Source organism: Lepus europaeus, chromosome 21, assembly GCF_033115175.1.
Source record: "Lepus europaeus isolate LE1 chromosome 21, mLepTim1.pri, whole genome shotgun sequence".
NCBI classification, from domain to species: Eukaryota; Metazoa; Chordata; class Mammalia; order Lagomorpha; family Leporidae; genus Lepus; species Lepus europaeus.
In genome coordinates, this window is record NC_084847.1 from 11,605,242 (window position 1) to 11,624,340 (window position 19,099).

General features: G+C 39.9%; 1 protein-coding gene across 7 annotated transcripts in view; it reads left to right on the top strand.

Annotated features, from left to right (window-relative positions):
* MRTFB (myocardin related transcription factor B) overlaps positions 1 to 19,099 on the top strand; it is a 198,998-nt gene that overhangs the window by 81,392 nt on the left and 98,507 nt on the right. For 6 of the 7 annotated variants that reach the window (XM_062180752.1, XM_062180751.1, XM_062180754.1 and 3 more), the window contains one exon: positions 976 to 1,191. In XM_062180752.1, the coding sequence (XP_062036736.1) occupies positions 1,038 to 1,191 (154 nt within the window). In that variant the 5' untranslated portion in view covers positions 976 to 1,037. Of the gene's footprint in view, positions 1 to 975; positions 1,192 to 18,948; positions 19,013 to 19,099 lie in introns of those variants that run through there. The other variant, XM_062180757.1, reaches the window with a different exon arrangement.

Genomic DNA, 19,099 nt, shown 5'->3' on the forward strand with positions numbered 1-19,099 from the left:
GAGAAATGCCTTACATGAGAAATGCCTTATTATGAAAAAGCAAGGTATGGATTGCAAATACTTGCACCAAAGGAAACTTAGCTGTTAATCCCATTGTCCACAAACTTTTTGATGTTTCCATTGGTGCCTTCATGAGTTAGCTCAAAGTGCTGTTTCCTGTTCTCACTCTGCGTCTCAGGCTTTTGGAAGCACCCTTATCTGTAACATTGCCCATTGCTGTGAATGCTGATTTAATTGCTTTATACATAGGAGTTCAGATGGATTTTCAACCCAGACTGCTTCTTTGTTTTCATCAGTGTTAGTTGACTTTCTTGTCATTTTAGCATGCATTAAGAACAAGTAATGATATCAATACCTATAACTTTAATCTGTAGTATAAAAAATTATGCAAAATATCTTTTTTTTTTTTTTTAATTTTTGACAGGCAGAGTGGACAGTGAGAGAGAGAGACAGAGAGAGAAAGGTCTTCCTTTTGCCGTTGGTTCACCCTCCAATGGCCGCCGCGGTAGCGCGCTGCGGCCGGCGCACCGCGCTGATCCGATGGCAGGAGCCAGGTGTTTATCCTGGTCTCCCATGGGGTGCAGGGCCCAAGGGCTTGGGCCATCCTCCACTGCACTCCCTGGCCACAGCAGAGAGCTGGCCTGGAAGAGGGGCAACCGGGACAGGATCGGTGCCCCGACCAGGACTAGAACCCGGTGTGCCGGCGCCGCTAGGCGGAGGATTAGCCTATTGAGCCGCGGCGCCGGCGCAAAATATCTTTGAATTTTGATTTACCTTTTAAGTGCTTTTTGAGATGGGAAGTATATTATGCCTCTTTGTTGGACAGGAACCTGGATTCGGGAGAATGCCAATGAATTGGTAATGGCCACATAGCAGTAAAAGTGGTCTACAAACCAGGATTCTCATTTGGATACTTCTGTGCAAATTAAAGAAAAATAAGCGTACTATTTACTTATACATTCTTTATTTTGGCAGTCTCTTCAACAGGCCACATTTAAGAGGTGACTTGACTCCCTTTTGCTGGTGGCTGGAGCACAATGGATCACGCAGGGGCCATAGACACCGAGGATGAACTGGGACCGTTAGCCCATCTTGCTCCAAGTCCTCAGAGCGAGGCCGTGGCTCATGAATTCCAGGAGCTCTCCTTGCAGTCCAGTCAGCACCTACCCCCTCTAAATGAAAGGAAGAATGGTGAGTTCTTGAGCATGCACACTGAAGATGTGTCTTCTGTTAAGCCCTACCTACTCCTCTTGGTAGTGATGTTTTTGTCCGTTACATTCAGCAAGCAGATTGTTTGTCCCAGAGAAGGCCCACATAGAGGTGTACTGAACGGTTTTAAGGAACAGGTAGAATTTCATTTTCTGTCTAGATGAGTCAGTATTTCCCTAGGCAGTGTCTTTGGTAGTAAATGACCTTTGGAAGTCAGCTTTGGATTTAACCGTCTTAGCACAGCAGATTCCCTGCTGCAAAGGTGTTGGGACGCAACTTCCCATCCTGCTACCGTGGAAGTAGCCTGTGGGTAGAGTGTGTTCTCCCTCCGGCCCCATCTCCAGTGTGGTACATCTCAGTGAACATTAAGAGGCAAGAACTTCTTATCTGAGTATTGCTTATATTAATGGGTGTATTGACCAGATTCTCAGTCTTGGGCTGGTTTATCCTTGTTTGCAAAGTGAGTATTTTCTGTTCTTTCTTATTTGTTCAGCATATTTTCGTTGACCACAGAGACATCCCAGAGTTTCTGGAAAACACAAGATTGTCAGTTTTTAACATAAATGGAGATAAATGATAGACACTTACTTTTAATACTTAAAAAGCAAATACAATGTAATGTTAAAATTTAAAAACACTTGAAACACACGTAATTAAAAGGTAGATTTAAGATTTTCAACTGGATTTACTATCCACTATTATCATGAATCTTGTATTTGATTTGCAAATCTATTTTTTAAATTTCCATTTTGAAAAGCCAGAAATAAATCAAACTCTTTGCAGAACACGTCCATGTGCCTTGCTAGTGACTCTCTGGATTCTGAGTGTTTCTCACTCCTTCTCATTATTGATCTTCTCTTACTAAGGAAAACACATGAAACACATACATACTTCTGTTTTTTAGTTCATGTCTTTGACATTTGTTTGTTCTTCCTTCAAGTGACATATGTTTGACCTTGTATCTGAGTCTTGTTGCAGGCATAAGCCCTGACTGTTCGGTTGGTTTAAACAAACAAAAAAAACTGTATGTGAATTGAAACATGTTAATTAACTCAATATATATATTTCAGAGAATATACATATTTTAAAACAACATGTTGATTTAAAAAAACAAATATGTTAAATAAAAACATGAAATTTGGGTTTTTGACAGTTATGTGAGCACAATATATGCACATCATGTAATTTATGGATCAAAGGACTATAACTTCCTCACTTCAGTTTTTTTAATGAATATTCATTTTTTGGGCTCTTCTTGAGTCCATGTTTCAATCATACCATATTCAAAATGATCAATACATAGTACTTTTTGGATACTGATATTTCAATTCAGATTTTTTTTTTTTTTGGTCATTGTACTTTATTATTCCTGAGCATTTGAATTTCACTAGTTAGAGCTATTTTGTAGAGTAAATGGAAATATTTCAGTTTGGGATTAGTGTGTAGAAAGATCATCTTATTTAGTAGTTTATAAATAAACTTTACAGGGAAAATGAAGTTGACATTTAAGTAATGATTCCGGGATCTTCCTTTATTTTTAATTACTATTTATGTTGGTAGTCATAGTAGTGTGGCAGGATAGTCCCGCTACTGGAGAAAGTGCTTAGTGAAGGCAGACTGGGGTTTCCTGTGTCCCTGAATGTGGCCAAAACAGTTCTCAGGTGGAGAACGAAGGCAGCCCTGTGGGCCGCCGGCGTTTCCCAGCCACTGAGATACACAGAAACAAACCACGTGCCTTTCCTAAAGCGAAGCACAGGTGGAGCAGAGATGTTGGACTTGCTTTAGGGTTTTGTTTTGTTTTTTTCACAAGTATTAGATCTGTCTTCATGTTTCACTATTAACTCCCTTCCAGTGGTCAGCACTGGGAGTCTTGGGGAAATCTGTCAAAAGTACTAGACAGGAAAAGCTCAGGTGCTTCCCCAAAGTAGGGAAAGGCAAGATAAGTGGAAACATCACGTTAGGCCTCAGTAATGAGAAGGGTTCTGTTTTTTTTTTTACGTTAAACTTTGGTATTACCAGTTGCTATAGCTGTTACGGTTTGGAGCTTTTGGTCCCATCTAAAATTTTTTTTCCTAATTCTATCCGTTAAACTTATTAAACACTGAACAGTTTTAAACAATCTCATTCTGTTCCTGAATAATCACCTACTAGAGAGAAAATAATTTATTCAACTTGGTTGTACACAAGATGGCTCTTTGCTTTGTTTCAATACATGTATTAATATATTTACAGTCGAATGAACTTTGTCTAGTCATGGAACCCAGCCAAAGAAAACCACTTGCCTTGCACCATAGAAAATAAATGGCATATGTTCACAGCTACTCCTTTCTGTGGGTTTTAATTTGAAAACATCTCCCCATTCCTCATTAACCTGTCAGGTTTACTGTCAGTGCAGGTGTGTGTAAATGCACAAAGGTGGTAAGCGTTTGTCTTTGGCAGAACTGTATTCCTTAGGCTGTACATAAATGGGCATTTTCTCTGGAGCTAACTACCAGACAGAAAATTCTCATAATGTCATAAATGGGAAAGAACTAAATACATGCTGAACAGCCAAGACAGACCAATGGGATTTTTGCTTTTCCCTTCTGTAACTGGAGATGATAGAAATGGAAGATTTCCTGCAAATTTCTCTTGTCACTGGCTTTGCTATCAACATAGTTAGAATCTTGAGAACATTAATACACATTCTGATACATTTAAATAATTTCTTTTCCTGCTTCCATAAGTTAGACTATGTAGACTAAAAAGAGAAGTAAACTTGATTGTGATTTTTCTTAGTGAAATTTTTAAATGTTTTTAAAAATTGGGCTTTAGGACTAGGACTCAATACTAAACACAGTGATGAAGCTTAAAAGCAAGGTGTAATCCTGCTGAGAACGCAGATGAAATTCTGTGTTGATTGTGGCAGCTCTTAACCCTCCTTGTTTGTGACAATGAAAAATAAGCCTTGGAAGTACCTTAAGGGTGAGGTACTTTGTTTCCTAATGGCCTTTATAAAGTCTCCTGTTAAATAGCATATTTTGTTTCACAATGTAAATAAGTACCTGTAACCCCACCCACTGCCTCTTTCTACCCTAGGGTTTTTATGTAGATAATTTTGTTGTTACTGAGAATTTAGTTTGCTGCAGCCTATGGCTGAACACACCTAAGAGGTGTGTGTGTGTGTGTGTGTGTGTGTGAAGGGTTGGAGGAAAGGGGCTGTGTGTGTGAGTTGATATTTTCCCACTTGTAGCTGACAGTGAATCCCATCTGCTGACAGCATCAGCACAGAAATGAGCCTTCTTCAGTTCCCCTTGAGGGGGTGAGTGAAGTTCACCCTTTCACAGGTGCAGCCACAGGACCAGAGATTCCAAATATAACACCCCCTGACACGTCATTTTCAGCAGATAATCCAGCCTTGAAATTGTGTCTTCTTGTAGAAGTGCCCTTGGGGTATCATCAGATAACATATATTAAAAATAAGAATTAAAACATGATAGTAATTAGTAGTTTAAACCAGCAGTAAAATCACATCATCTTAAATGCACAGATATTTGCTTTGAGTTTTTATAAGATTTTCCTAGTTTCTAGAGTCTTAGAAGCACATTATTTCTTCCATAGCTTATTTGAGATAATTTTCATAAAATTGAAGTTAAAAAGAGACAGATATTGGATGCCTGTTCTCTTTTATGTCTCAAAGAACCTGATAAGTATCTGGAGTGTACTGGAAAAAGTGACCCAAGATTATTTTCTTCCTGTGTGTAGTTTCAGATATCAGTAATAAAGTACTATTGTCACAGAAAGCAATAAGACAAATGCATTAGAACAGCAAACATTGAAACTGCCTCTTTGGTTTGTAATAAATAATTACCCAGACTAATTAGCAAATGTTGTACCTGATGTTTGTCTAAGTCCTTGCTATCTGTCCTGTTGGCTCTCCTGCCCTCACCTGCTGCCCTCACTATTATTAACAGGAAGTGTAGTCTTTTGGGAGTCAGGACTCCAGCCTCCTCTGCTGACTCAGTCTGTGAGTGTGGGTAAGTCCAACCAGCTCTCTGTGTCACAGTGTGCCCATCGTAGTCTGCGCATGGTAGCTTCCAGCCCATGAGTCTTTCTCCTGGCTGCCCTTCCTCATTACATCATGTGTTCTTAGATCTCATCACTTTTGCCTTGTTGCTTTTCATTGAGCAGCAGACACATAAAGAATGGAAGATAACTTCCATCCATCTCAGTTTCTAATGAAATGTTCCATAGATACGAGTTAGTTATGTTGCTGTTTAACACGTTCCTCATGGCTGTGTTCTTAAACATATATGCCAGCTCTCTCTCTTAGTCACTTCCCTCATATTTAAAAGGAAAGAGAAATTGACTTAATTTCTATTATCCTCAAAAATAATGTATCTAACTTAGAATATGCAGTATATTCCTTTTCGTGGTTTTCAAGGGTTGGCAGCTATGTGTTAATATTTTTTATAGTGACATCAGACTTTCAATTAAAAGGCAGTATTTTAGCTTTTTCTAAAATCCAAATTATTCACATTCTTTTATGTTTTCACTAAGAAAATGCTAATAGTTGAGTATCTGTTTTTGTCAAGAACTTTTTGATATATGACCTCTGTGTGTGTTAAAGACATAATGAGAAAAGCAAAATGTCTGATTCACAACTTGCCTCTGGTTCTTGTAGGCTAAGTTTAAAAACTGACAAGTTTTAGGATTGTCAACACTCTGCAGATTTGAGATTCATAGCTACAAAATGGAAGATCTTCTTTTATTAGTTAAGAAAAATGTGGACTGGCATCTGCCTGATCAAACCACCGTCACGTTTTATAGAAAAGAAAAGTTTTCCACATCAGAATACTCAGCTCTTCCCCAAATTTTGTTATTTCAAGGCATGAAATCATGATACTTTTAAAAAAATTTTTATTTTTGTTTATTTGAAAAGCAGAGCAACAGAGAGAGAGAGAAAGCATACACTTCTAACTGCTGGTTCGCACCACAATTGGCCACAACAGCCAGGACTTGGCCAAGCCAAAGCTAAGAGCTTGGAACTCCAGAGTACTTTATTAGTATTGTTATTAGTAGCAAACATTTTTTTTTTTAAATTTATTTGAGAGGCAGAGAGACAGCGATAGAGACAGAAAGATAGAGTTATCTATCTGCTGGTTCATTTGCTAATGAGCACACGGCCAGGGTTGGACCAGAGCCAAACCTGAAAGCCAGGAGCCAGATAACTGAACCCAGGTGCTCTGTTCTGAGATGTGGCCATCTGAACCCCTAGAAGAAATGAGCACTGCAAGCAAACATTTATTGAATGATCCTGAGTCTCTTACCTTAAAATAATTCTTAGACGTTAAGCCTCTAGTACAGTGTAGGCAGTTCAGAATGTAATATACGCATAAAATTGCTGGATATATAGATCTTTATAATTAATTCCCTTGACTATATATACAGAAAATTAATTTAGAAATGACTCTTGCAGAGGAAGAAGATCCTTGTTGAAAAGAATGCTGTGGAGTCAAGCTTGGTAGATCTCCTTCCGTTGTACTAGATGTATGACGTCATGCAACCCAAGGCCTTGTGTCATGTGTAGCCTGTGGGTAGGCTGTTGAGAGGACTAAATGAAACACAGCATTTGGACTAGTGTGTTTTCAAGGCATGCACTACCTACTTGGTCCGTGTTTTGGTTACCCTGCTGCATTTTGCTGTGAAGGTGCCACAAATGAGGCAGCATACACAGTGGTTAAGAACACCAACTCTGGAGCCATCCTATCTGAGTCTAGATCCTGGCTACACCATTACTAGCTACGTGGATTTGAAAACATTAGTTATTCTCCCTTCCATCTGCGAACTGAGGATCATGCTGGTGGGATCTGATGTTTTGTAGGTTTGCTGTGAGGACTAGATAAGTGAATGCAAGTCAAGTGTATTGAATGATGTGAGCATATAGTTAGCCCCCTCGTTATTTGTTATTTGTATGTATCATTTTTTAAACGCAGCATGTAATTCATACTAAGTGAAAATAATTTTTCAGGGTTTTGCTGTGGTGCTTTATAACCTACTGTTTCTTTCAGTAGTCCCAATAACTTTTGCTCCCATTTTCCACAAGGATTTCTTTTTAAAGAAGTCAAATTGACATGCAATTTCTTAATGACTCGTCATGTACCGTCATAGCATCTGAAGAGCAGCTTATCTGACGAGTGGCGAGAGGGCAAACAGTAGGCACGGATTTCCCATGGAGCTCGTTTCTCGTGGGCACTGCCAGTTCCCACAATCCACGCATTCCCTGGGCACCAGTCAGTGTCTGCAAGGAAGGATTTTCAAACACTAAAGCATGTGAAAAGACAAACAGGCCGAAACTCAGAGCTCTCTAGGGACTGTGACCTCCAACACAGACTCCATTTTGACATTTTCACAGGCTACTGGAAGGAATTCCAGCACGGCCATTCCATCTGGGAAACTCCTAAACAGACCCTCTGTCATCGAGGACTGGCTGACAGGGTTTTCTCCTTATGTACTTGTTCTGAAGAGATTAGGAGATGTGGTTGCTGGGACTCAAGGCATTTGATGTAAATTATAAATGCTATACAGAAGACTTTTGGTATTTTGAAGTAATAAAACAGTTATTTGTGATGTGGAAAGAGATTTCTTGTAATGAGTTGTCATCTAACTTTTCCTTTTTGATTCTAGGAAATCTTATGTGGTCACATCGCTAAATTAGTTCTTCTCACTAACCTAATCATTTAATGAAGAAATTTATTAACTTCAGAAATTATCTTTTAAGAAACAAATATATCTTAAAATACATGTTTGTATATGGTTACTTGTTTCACAATCACCTTAGGAATCTGTGAAAACAGCTCTAGCGTTCTAAAAAACTGTGAAATCATGGTGTGATGTTACTGTTTAGATGAAGTTTGAGGTCATGGGGATTTGGGGGCAAGTGCTATAAGTTAATTTATCTTCAAGTTTCAGTTAATCTTAGATGCCCTTAAAATATTTTATTGTGTATTATTATACATTTCTTTTTTCATAAAAAGAATGTAGTGCTAAAAATAAATGGGAAGAGTGGAATCCAAGAGATTGGGAGCTTGGGCCTCTTAAGGAAATGGATAATTAGGACTTGTTTGGGTTGTAGTTGGCTTTAGCTGTGAACAGCCTCATGGTTGTCCCCTCTGAACCCTGTGAATGGCAAGTATGAGACTCCAGGGGTGAGCAGCACTCCATGCTGGAAGGGTCAGTCTCGTTAGGGAACTTTGTGTGCTTATGTTTCTTTCTGATGAGTTAATGCTTTATATTAATCTACAAGTTTTGACCAGTAAATATGAATTACATACGATCAAAAATTTCTTATGATTTGATGTCTGATTCTGTTATAGGAATGTATTATGTTTTCAATGAGTTTAAAAATTAGATACAAGCAAGTAAATTGATTTACCAAGCCTCTTAAAACTAGTATTATATATAAATAAAGCTCATTTGATCATATTCTAATAGTCTGTCAGAAACCTGGGGCATTTTAAGTCTCCTTAGTTTAAAAGGAAAAAAAAGGCAAAAAAATATAAATTGCTTAGTAATTGGTCACAAATGGTTATTGAATGTATTAAAGAATTGTGTGGCTCTTGATTGATGTTTAAAATCTAAATAAAATATGCTGAAAAAATGTGTGTTACTGTTTTACTCAAGCCAAGAATAATAGTAATATTTAAACAATATGAGAAACTGTTGCTTCTGTAACATATTTTCTAACAGATTTTTCTGCCTCTATATATTTCTGTTAGTCTCTTCATTTTTTTCTAGAAAATGGAATTTGTTTGGATAGTGATTTGTTAATGAACTACTGAAATCTCTGGTTGTATTACCGTGTTCTTGTTTAGTTTGTATGTAGAAAGAGCATAGCTACTAGGGTGTTTGCTGGGTGCTTTCTGAGCCTGCCACAGAAGCCAAAGGCTTACACCTAATAAAAGTTGAAAATTTTATTTGGATATCTGAACACCTAGTATACTTCAAAAAGTTTGTGGAGAATAGAACGAAAAATGTTTATTTTGCTGCAAAAATACTGAAATCTATATGCATTTTTTTCATCATACATATTTTCCACAAACTTCTTAAGACCCCTTCATATGTATAAATTTCAAAAAATTTTACACCAAAGTATTTATCTCTTCTTTCCATTTTCCATGAACTCTTTGAACTATCCTCATATTATAAATTAGATTTTCCAGATACAAGAATTTATGTTTATACCAATCAGATCAAGTTAGGGCCAAAAATTTAAATTAAAAGAAATCCAAGAACTTAGTCTTAAATTATGATTATCAAGGTCTAGCGGTTTTAGGAAGTACTTTGGTTTTTTGTCTTTTTTATCTATTACATTTTAACTATACGCTGTCATAAGAATATAATGATTCCCTCCTCCCTCCCTCCCTTCCTTTTTTTTTTTTCTTTTAGTTTTATAATCAGACTTAACAGTCTACTAAATAAAACTAAATAAATAACAAGTAAAAAGTAGAAGGACCATTGTTCTACAGGAGTATAGACAAGGGTCAGTTTCACTCAATACTCTTGAAGATAGAATGTTCTGTAATCGTCACTTAGGTCAAGTGGGTTGGTTAAGTTGTGTTTGAGTATTCTATATCCTTAACTGATTTTCTGTATACTTATTGCCACCCAAGTACTTGAGGAGAATTGTTGAAAACAGGTCCTAACTACCATTCTGAATTTGTTTATTTTTCCTTTGTCATTTTAAGTTCTGTTATGTGTTCTTGATGAATTGACCCTTTTGCATTATGAAATATCTTTCCATGCTTGGTAGTGATCTTTCTCCTGAAGTCTACTTTGTTGGATATTACTGCAGCTCCTCTAAGTTTCTTAGGCTTAGCATTACATGAGATAAATTTTCCTATGCTTTTAACTTAAACCCATGTGTGTCTTTGTATTTAAAGTTGGTTATAGGCAGCATACAGCTGGATCTTTTTAAAATCTAACTGGATAATCTCTGTCTTTTAATTGTAATGTTTAGATCACTTACGTTTAAGGTAATGCTGTGTCTGGTATATTAGCTATTTATTGCTGTGTAACAAATTCAAATCCAACAGCTAAACAAAACACGTTATCTGTCTTCTCACAGTGTCTGTGGTCAGGAATTCAGGCAGGACTTAGCTGGATACCTCTGCTCTCGTGAGCCTGCAGTTAGGGTGTCAGCCAGGGCTGGGTTTCCTCTGAAGGTTCTGCTTGGGAAGGATCCGCTTCCAAGCTTACTTAATTGCTGTGAACCAGATGGTTTCTTGCTGGCTGTTGGCTAGAGGCCACCCTGCGTTCCTTGCCCCCAGCGTGGCAGCTTACTTTCTTAAAGCTGGTAAGAGGGAAGTGTGCTAGCAAAACAGAAGTGATAATCTTTTGTAACACTCCCTCAGCACTGCCCGCCATATTTTGTTGGCCAGAAGCAAATTACTCAAGGGAAGATTACAAGGCCATAAATACCAAAAGGCAGGGATCACTGGGGGCTGAGAGGCTGCCTACAGCAGTTGAGTTTGAATTTACATCTTGCTATAGCTTTGGTTTGTCCAGTCTGTTACACTCACCTTGTTTCTCGTTTCTTACCATTTTTAAAGTGAATTTTTAAAAATATTGTGCTTTTGTTTTTACAATGTCTTATTAGCTGTGCCTCTTATTCATGTGTTCATTGACTTTTTTGTAATGAAGGTGTAGTATGCTGCTAATGTCATTTAATAAATTATTTACTCTAGATATTATACTTTTCTCTCTGGAAGCTCCATTTCTCTTATATTTTAAATTAATTGTACGGTTATAACAACTGATTGTGAATTTTATTTCTGTCACTCTGGGTTTGTTTTACTGGCAAATTTTTTTCCTGTTAAAAGAATCCTACTTTCCTGCTTCTTGGTAAGTAGGTTAGTAATCTTTATTGGATGTAACATTGTAACTGTTACGTTGCTGAGTGTCTGGATTGTGTTTTTGTTGTCTCCCTTTACAATGCTGGGCTTTGGTTGGGTAGGCAGTTAGGTTGTTTTGGGATCCCCCTCGCAGCCTTTCTCTGTTAAGAGAGATCTAGGGCCACATTCACACTAGGGGTAATGCTTTAACTACAGGGGCTGAGCCTGTGCTGAGGGGAGCTCCTCAGGGAGGACTTTTTCACTCTGGCTGGTTGGAGCTCAGACGTTCCCCCAGCTCTGTGTGCGCTCTGGGAATTACGTCACTGGTCATTTCTTGCGCAGCCTTGTACCGTTTTACTCTGTTGACATAGAGCTTAGTTCTCAGACTCAAAGACACCCCGCCTCCTCTTTAAGCAGGTTCTTAGAATTCTTTTTCAGCACAGGTCCTCCTTTTCAGAAATCTGCCCTGCAACTTCCTCCATGTCCTCAACTCGGCAAACCTGGCCAGCTCGGGAGGCCTTATCCTCCCGCTACCCTCCAGGCAGAAGGCCAGGCCAGTGAAAGGCTCATTCCATTTGTTTCCTTCCCCTTAGAGGCCATGGTCCTGCATTACCTGTTTCCCAGCTTGTGAAAGCAGTTGTACCATGTGTTTTGTCTGGTTTTCTAGTTGCTTTGGCAGGAGGTTCATTCCAGTCCTTATTATTCCATCATGCTGAAAAATGGGAGTTTGGAATTAGAATCTTCACCCAAGGCCTGCGTCTTTCCCTTGGAGCAATGCTTCCTCTCTGGATACATGTAGCCCTATCTTCTGACTGGACTACACTAGCAAAGCTGTTTTAGTTTTGGATCTGTCCAAACACTCAAACCTTGTGCACACCAAGTGGCTCTGTGTGTTTGGATAAAGAAATGAATGCATTTTTGGTTCAAGACTGAGGCTGTAGTAATGGTAGGCTTCACTTTCACTACTGGCACAGAATGGGCAACAACATTGTCTTAGAAGATGTCCTGGGTTACATGGAGCCTGTGGCATGATCATTCAGTTGACTGAAGAAGTTTTCTCTCATTTTGAGACCTCAAGGAAGAAAGACTTCAGTGGTTGGCAGCCATTTATTCATTAACAAAGAGCTGATTGTTACTTTTCCTTACAAAAATAATGAAAAATAATTTAAATCTCTTTGCCTCAGTATTTGAATTTGTTCAGCTTTACAAAAGAATCAGCCTTTAAAAGAGGTAACCAACCATTATAGTTTTCTTCTCATGTTTATTAAAGAGGAATTTTCTTGTCAAGAACATCTAGGTAATATTAACTGAAAAAGCAGGGAGCAAAGTTGTAGATTCATCGTGAGTGACTCACCTCCCCGTCAGCCCCTCCCCTCAAGAGAAAGCCTGAGCCCTGGGGAAGAGTCCTGGAATGAAGTACCCCGAATTACTTCTGAGGGGTCCCGTTTATCTCCTCTCTTTCACATGGTTTGCACTTTTCACACTGTGTGTATAATAACACTTTTATATCAGTGAAGAAAGAGTATTTTTTTAAAGTCCTATAATCGAGAGTATCACAGTGGTTTGGTAGATTGGGACTATATTATGAAACTGGGGAGATTGTACTTCCAAGCCACCTAAATGTCAAGTTGAATCTCCTTAACACTTCATAAACTCTCGTTCTTTGTTGGTGCACAGAGCTTTAAAGAATTTACACTGGTATAGAGTTTGGGAAAATGTGATAGAATAGAATGTACAGCATAATCATCGGAACAGCACGATCAAGATCGCTGTAGGCTGGCTCTCTGGAGTCTCTACTTCCTACTTTACCCATGGCCCAGTGTTTAAGGTCCCTGCCTCGGTTCACAGGGTGACTCCTCACTGCCCATGTGGAAGCCAGCTCAGAGTCTCTGGCGGCAGATGTGGTGAGTGAGGCTGCTCTGTCATCTGGCCTCAGAGATGGGCGGACGGGCAGCTCCATGAAGGAGCTTTCCTGTCCAGGTCTCGCTCCCATTTGGTCCAAGTGACCTGCCAGTCATACACATGGACGCCAAGTTAACAAAGTGCCTCTGAGTCAATGACAAGTAAAAAGACTAATTTTGTTTTTGAAAATTATTATCACCATATACTTTGTACTTTAGAATGTGTTGTATTTTTTTTTAATATTGGAAACTTGAGTATTTTTTTTCAAAGATTTATTTTATTTATTTGAAAGTCAATACAGAGAGAGGTAGATACAGAGAGCGAGGTCTTCCATCCGCTGGTTCACTCCCTAGATGGCCACACCGGCCGGAGGGAACTGCGCCAATCCGAAGCCAGGAGCCTCTCCCAGGTCTCCCACACGGGTGCAGGGGCCCAAGGATTTGGGCCATCTTCCACTGCAATCCCAGGCTGTAGCAGAGAGCTGGATTGGAAGAGGAGCAGCCGGGACTAGAACCGGCGCCCATATGGGATGCCGGCACTTTAGGTCAGGGCTTTAACCCGCTGCGCTACAGCGCCGGCCCCCATATTTATGTTTTAGTAAATGAGTTTCATATATATTTCAAATATATTCAAATGACTTTTATATATATTTCCACTTTGTTGGGCCAAAATATTTGGAAAAACAGTTGATGTAATTAATGTGGTTTAAGTGTGCTAGTGCAGAATCTCTTCCAACAAAACTTTCATTTTTATGCCATGCACATTTTATAAGGTGTTTTTCCCCCGCCTCTGCCTTTTTTTTTTTTTTTTTTTTTTTTGACAGGCAGAGTGGACAGTGAGAGAGAGAGACAGAGAGAAAGGTCTTCCTTTGCCGTTGGTTCACCCTCCAATGGCTGCCGTGGCAGGTGCACCACATTGATCCTAATCCAGGAGCCAGGTGCTTCTCCTGGTCTCCCATGGGGTGCAGGGCCCAAGGACTTGGGCCATCCTCCACTGCACTCCCGGGCCATAGCAGAGAGCTGGCCTGGAAGAGGGGCAACCAGGACAGAATTCGGCGCCTGACCGGGACTAGAACCCGGGGTGCCGGGGCCCCGCAAGGCGGAAGATTAGCCTAGTGAGCCGCTGCGCCAGCCCCCCGCCTCTGCTTTTTATAGGGATTGCAATCATGTAAATGAAATCTCTAACTCTTAAATTTTGACCTTCTTAGTTTCCCTGTGTCTTCTCACAAAAATGAATCATCCTCTTCCTCACTCCCTTTGATAATGTAACCAATCAACACATACTTTTTTAGACCCGTCTACAAACAAGGCAATGTGTTAGGTTTTTCCATGTGTACATTCTTCTTCCTTGCCCACACAGTTGGCCTAGCCCCAACTAATATACAGCCAAGTTAAAGTAGAGAAAGGCATTCTACCTATTAGGTAAATTCTAGTTGTTTCCATTTTGTAAGACCTTTAAACTCTCTGTGAGGGTCAGAAAAATTACATAATCCAAAGTCAATCAGCTAATAAGGAATAAAGATGACTGGCAGTAAGACTACCTTGTAGATATTACATGAAAACTATTACGATACAAAGATTAGTTTTATTTAAAAGAGAGCTAAAATAAGAATATTTTGGGCCGGCGCCGTGGCTATCCTGGTTGCCCCTCTTCCAGGCCAGCTCTCTGCTGTGGCCCGGGAGTGCAGTGGAGGATGGCCCAAGTGCTTGGGCCCTGCACCCATGGGAGACCAGGAGAAGCACCTGGCTCCTGGATTAGGCTCAGCGCGGTGCGCCGGCCGCAGCGTGCTAGCTGCGGCGGCCATTGGAGGGTGAACCAACAGCAAAGGAAGACCTTTCTCCTTGTCTCTCTCTCTCACTGTCCACTCTGCCTGTCAAAAATAAAGAAAAGAATATTTAAGATAGGATATGGTTTTTAACTTTTATGTAAAGAAAATAATTATTAAAGGTCTGAATATAATCTTTGAAGCTAAAAAAAAAAAAGCCTTAGATTTCATTTGAGCAGAATAGTTCTGCTTTAAAAGCCTGTTGAAAATTAAAAGCATTCTGTAATCAACCATGTACTCAACCGAACCCATCAGGATTGGCTTCTACTTAAGTTTAACCAACCTGTGATTGTAATGGGTGCTGTATAAAGTTTATTCAGATGGACATAATATGAATAAGGCAAATTCATTGACATCCTCAAGATTCTCTTATGGTATATTAATGAGATAAGTGCTGTCCCATGCTGGGAAGAATTACTTGGCAGGCAAGCACCTTGGTAGTTTGAAACAAAGAACTCTAGTCAGTGTTGTGTGTCTATTCATTGTAGCCCAGTACTTTTGAATGTAATCGGCTCAGTGAATGAGGATATTGTTAACTTCCTCTAGTGGAAGATGTTGAAGTAGTCATTTTCTTCCTTTTAGCTTTTTAGACAAATGTATTTTGAGATATGCCAGTTAAATTGTGAGCTTAAATATGAATTAGCCTGTTTTGGCAGTTTAGTTTATAATTAAGTGTTTGACATTTAAAGACTAAAATAAAGTCTACTTTTACTAGTTCTGTGAATCATTTGTACTCTTCTGTGGAAAAGTACAAATGGACTTTTTTCCTTCTAATTTCTTGTAGTCAAGTAACTATCTTTTTGTATGTTCTTTTTAACTCCTGGAATCAGAACAATTAACATTACTTAAAAACCATTTACAAGAGGCTGCCCTTGTGGCTTAGCAAGTGGAAGCCCCAGCCTGTGATGCTAGCATCCCAGATGGGTGCTGATTCATGTCCTGGCTGCTCTACTTCCACTCCAACTCCCTGCTAAAGGCCTGGAATAAGCAGCTGAAGATGACCCAAGTGCTTGGGCCCTTGCCAGGCTCCTGGCGTCTGGCTCCTGGCTCTGGCCTGGCCCACCCCTGGCCTTGCAGCCATCTGGGGAGTGAACCAGTAGGTGGAAGACCTCTGTCTTTCCCTGTCTCTCTATAAGTATGACTTTCAAATGAATAAATTTTTTTAAAGAACTATTTACAGGTAAGTTTCACCCTGCCCCAAATGTACGTCAACATGCATCTTCTAAGCATAAATGCATTCTCCTGCAAACTACAGGAGTTACCACCCTTGAAAAATTGAACCTTGGTAAAGTAATAGTATTTATATATAGCCCGTGTTCATATTTCCTCACTTTTCCCACTAATTCCTTTACAGAACCCAGAATCTCCTCATGTATCACTGCATTTAGGTGTCAGATACCTTTAATCTCCTCTAGTATGGAAAAGTTACCCTCTTTTTTTTTTTTTTTTTTTTTTTAAATCTTCCATGGCTTGGCTTCTGAAGGGCCTAGGACACTTACTTTGCAGGAGGACCTCACTTTGGATTTTTCTGATTGAGGCCTTGTGATCATTTCCATCTGGTTTTTGGTAAGAATACCAGCTAAGTGATGTGTCCTCAGAGAGTTACATGAGGAGTCTGTCCCATTGGTGGTAAGATTAGGTTTGATCACTACACAAGGTAATGGCCTCAGCCCTCCTGTCTCTCCCATGTAAATGGAATGGATAAGGAACACGTAGGCTAGTGCCTTGAGGTTTTATAACTGTTTCATTTCCCTGCCATCTTGCACTTGTGATTTCAGTGACGATTCTTGCCCAAGTAAATTATTCTGATGGGGCTTACAAAATAATGATTTTTTAATTTGATATTCCTTCTCTATTAGCTGGTATTCTTCTGAAAAGAAAGCTTTTTTTTTTTTTTTAACATTTATTTATTTGAAAGAGTTACAGAGAGAGAAGGAGCAGCAGAGAGAGAGGGAGAGAGAGAGAGAGGTCTTCCATTCGCTGGTTTACTTCCCAGTCAGCCACGAGGCCAGAGCTGTGCTGATCTGAAGCCAGGAGCCTCCTCTGGGTCTCCCACGCAGGTGCAGGGGCCCAAGAACTTGGGCCATCCTCCTCTGCTTTCCCAGGCCACAGGAGAGAGCTGGATCGGAAGAGTAGCAGCTGGGACACGAACTGGCACCCATATGGGATGCCAGCACTGCAGGCCATGGCCTTAACCCACTGCGCCACAGCGCCGGCCCTGGAAAACTTCTTTTCTAAGAGAAGTATCACTGCAGATCCATAGATTCTTTAGTTTTTTTTCTTTTTTTGTGTTGGAGTGGTACTATCTACCCATTACTGTTAGCATATTGGTCCCAAATTTGGCCACTAAGACTCCTTTCAGGGTAGATTTTGTGACCTTTTGGCCCATCCTCCTTAATTTTTAAGCGCTTTTCCACTTGTGGCACAAAGTATTCAGGATCACTTTATAGTCCATTGGCCCAGTCCTGGAGCTAGTCCTTTCTCTAAGGACCTCTGGTTCTTTTAGTGAGGATTCGGAAACCAAGAACTGGGAGCTAAGCATACTCATTGTTAGTTGGGTATCACTATTTCTACCCTTTGTATTAGGAAGAGCTAAGAAATATTGTTTGTTTGTTTTATTTGTGTTTAAGTCATGAGTTCAGGGCAAGGAGAGCCGTGCAGTCTTGAAGAAGATGAATGAAACCAGGGGATTCACTTTTCAAGATAGGAAAACCTATTATAACTCTATAGCACTTTGGGGAGATAAATAATATGCCCAGTAGAACAAAGAGATATCAGAAATGGGTAATATACAATCACCTGAGTCATTAAAATGGTGGTATGTATTACACTGGAGAAAATATGGTCTTTTTAAATAAATGGTTTTGGATTAAATATCCAATAGAAAGAAATCTATCTGGAACTCACACATAGAAAATGCAACTGTGAGAAGTGAAACAAAGCTTTTAGAGAGACATCTCCTTGACTGTGGAGTGGGCAAAAAAATTTTTTCAATTTATTTTTTTGGAAGTCAGAGTTACACAGAAAGAGAGGTCTTTCATCTGCTGGTTCACTCTCCACTCTCCAAATGACCACAACGGCCGGAGCTATTCCAATCCAAAGCCAGGGGCCCAAGGACTTGGGCCACCTTTTACTGCTTTCCCAGGCCTTAACAGAGAGCTGGATCGGAAGTGGAGCAACCGGGACTCGAACCGGCGCCCATATGGGATTCTAGCACTGCAGGTGGCGGCTTTACCTGCTGTGCCATAGCGCTGGCCCCCCAAAATTTCTTTAATAGCACTTATTCATAAAATAAAAATCCTGATGGATTGCAACATATTTAAGAACTTTTGGGGCCGGCGCTGTGGCGTAGTGGGTAAAAAGCTGCCACCTGCAGTGCCAGCAACCCATATGGGCGCCGGTTTGGGACCCGGCTGCTCCACTTCGGATCCAACTCTCTGCTGTGGCCTGGGAAAGCAATAGAGGATGGTCCAGGTTCTTAGGCCCCTGCACCCGCGTGGGAGACCTGGAGGAAGCTCTTGGCTCCTGGCTTTGGGTCAGCGCAGCTCCGGCCATTGCAGCCAACTGTGGAGTGAACCAGCGGATAAAAGACCTCTCTCTCTCTCTGCCTCTCCTTCTCTCTCTGTGTAACTCTGCCTTTCAAAATAAATAAATAAATCTTTTTTTAAAAAAAAAATTGTGCACCAAAAGGGATCATTGAGAGAAAAAAGGCAAACCACAGAGTGGAAAGAGATGTCTTAATACGTTTATAACAAAAAACTCTTCTTCAGAATATACAAAGGACTCCTACAAGCCAGTATAATCAATGGACAAAACCTTGACAAGATACCTCACAATAGAGGATATCCAAACAATGCACATGTGTCTGAGCAAGGATATGTATTCATTAGTCATGGAACTGCACAAATGAAAACTACTAGATATCACACCATACACCCTCGAGGAAGGCTACGTAGAAAACACCAGATGTGTCAGCAATAAGGAACAATTATTTGCTGGTTATGTTAACTGTTAAAACCGTTTTTTAAAAGAATTGATCCACTCCTAGTTTTATCCCAACAGAAATGCATATATATATATATATATCCATCAAAAGATGATGTCTTAATTTCAGTTATATGACATTGCCCTCTTTTGTAGGTACTGACATCAGCTTCTTATGGTTGAATACACTAGACTGTTCATAATGGCAGCACTACGATAGGTAAGAATGGATACTACCAAAATGCCTAGCTGCAGTGAGATGGTTAAATGTGATGTAGGATATAGTGGAAAAATAACATTACAAATG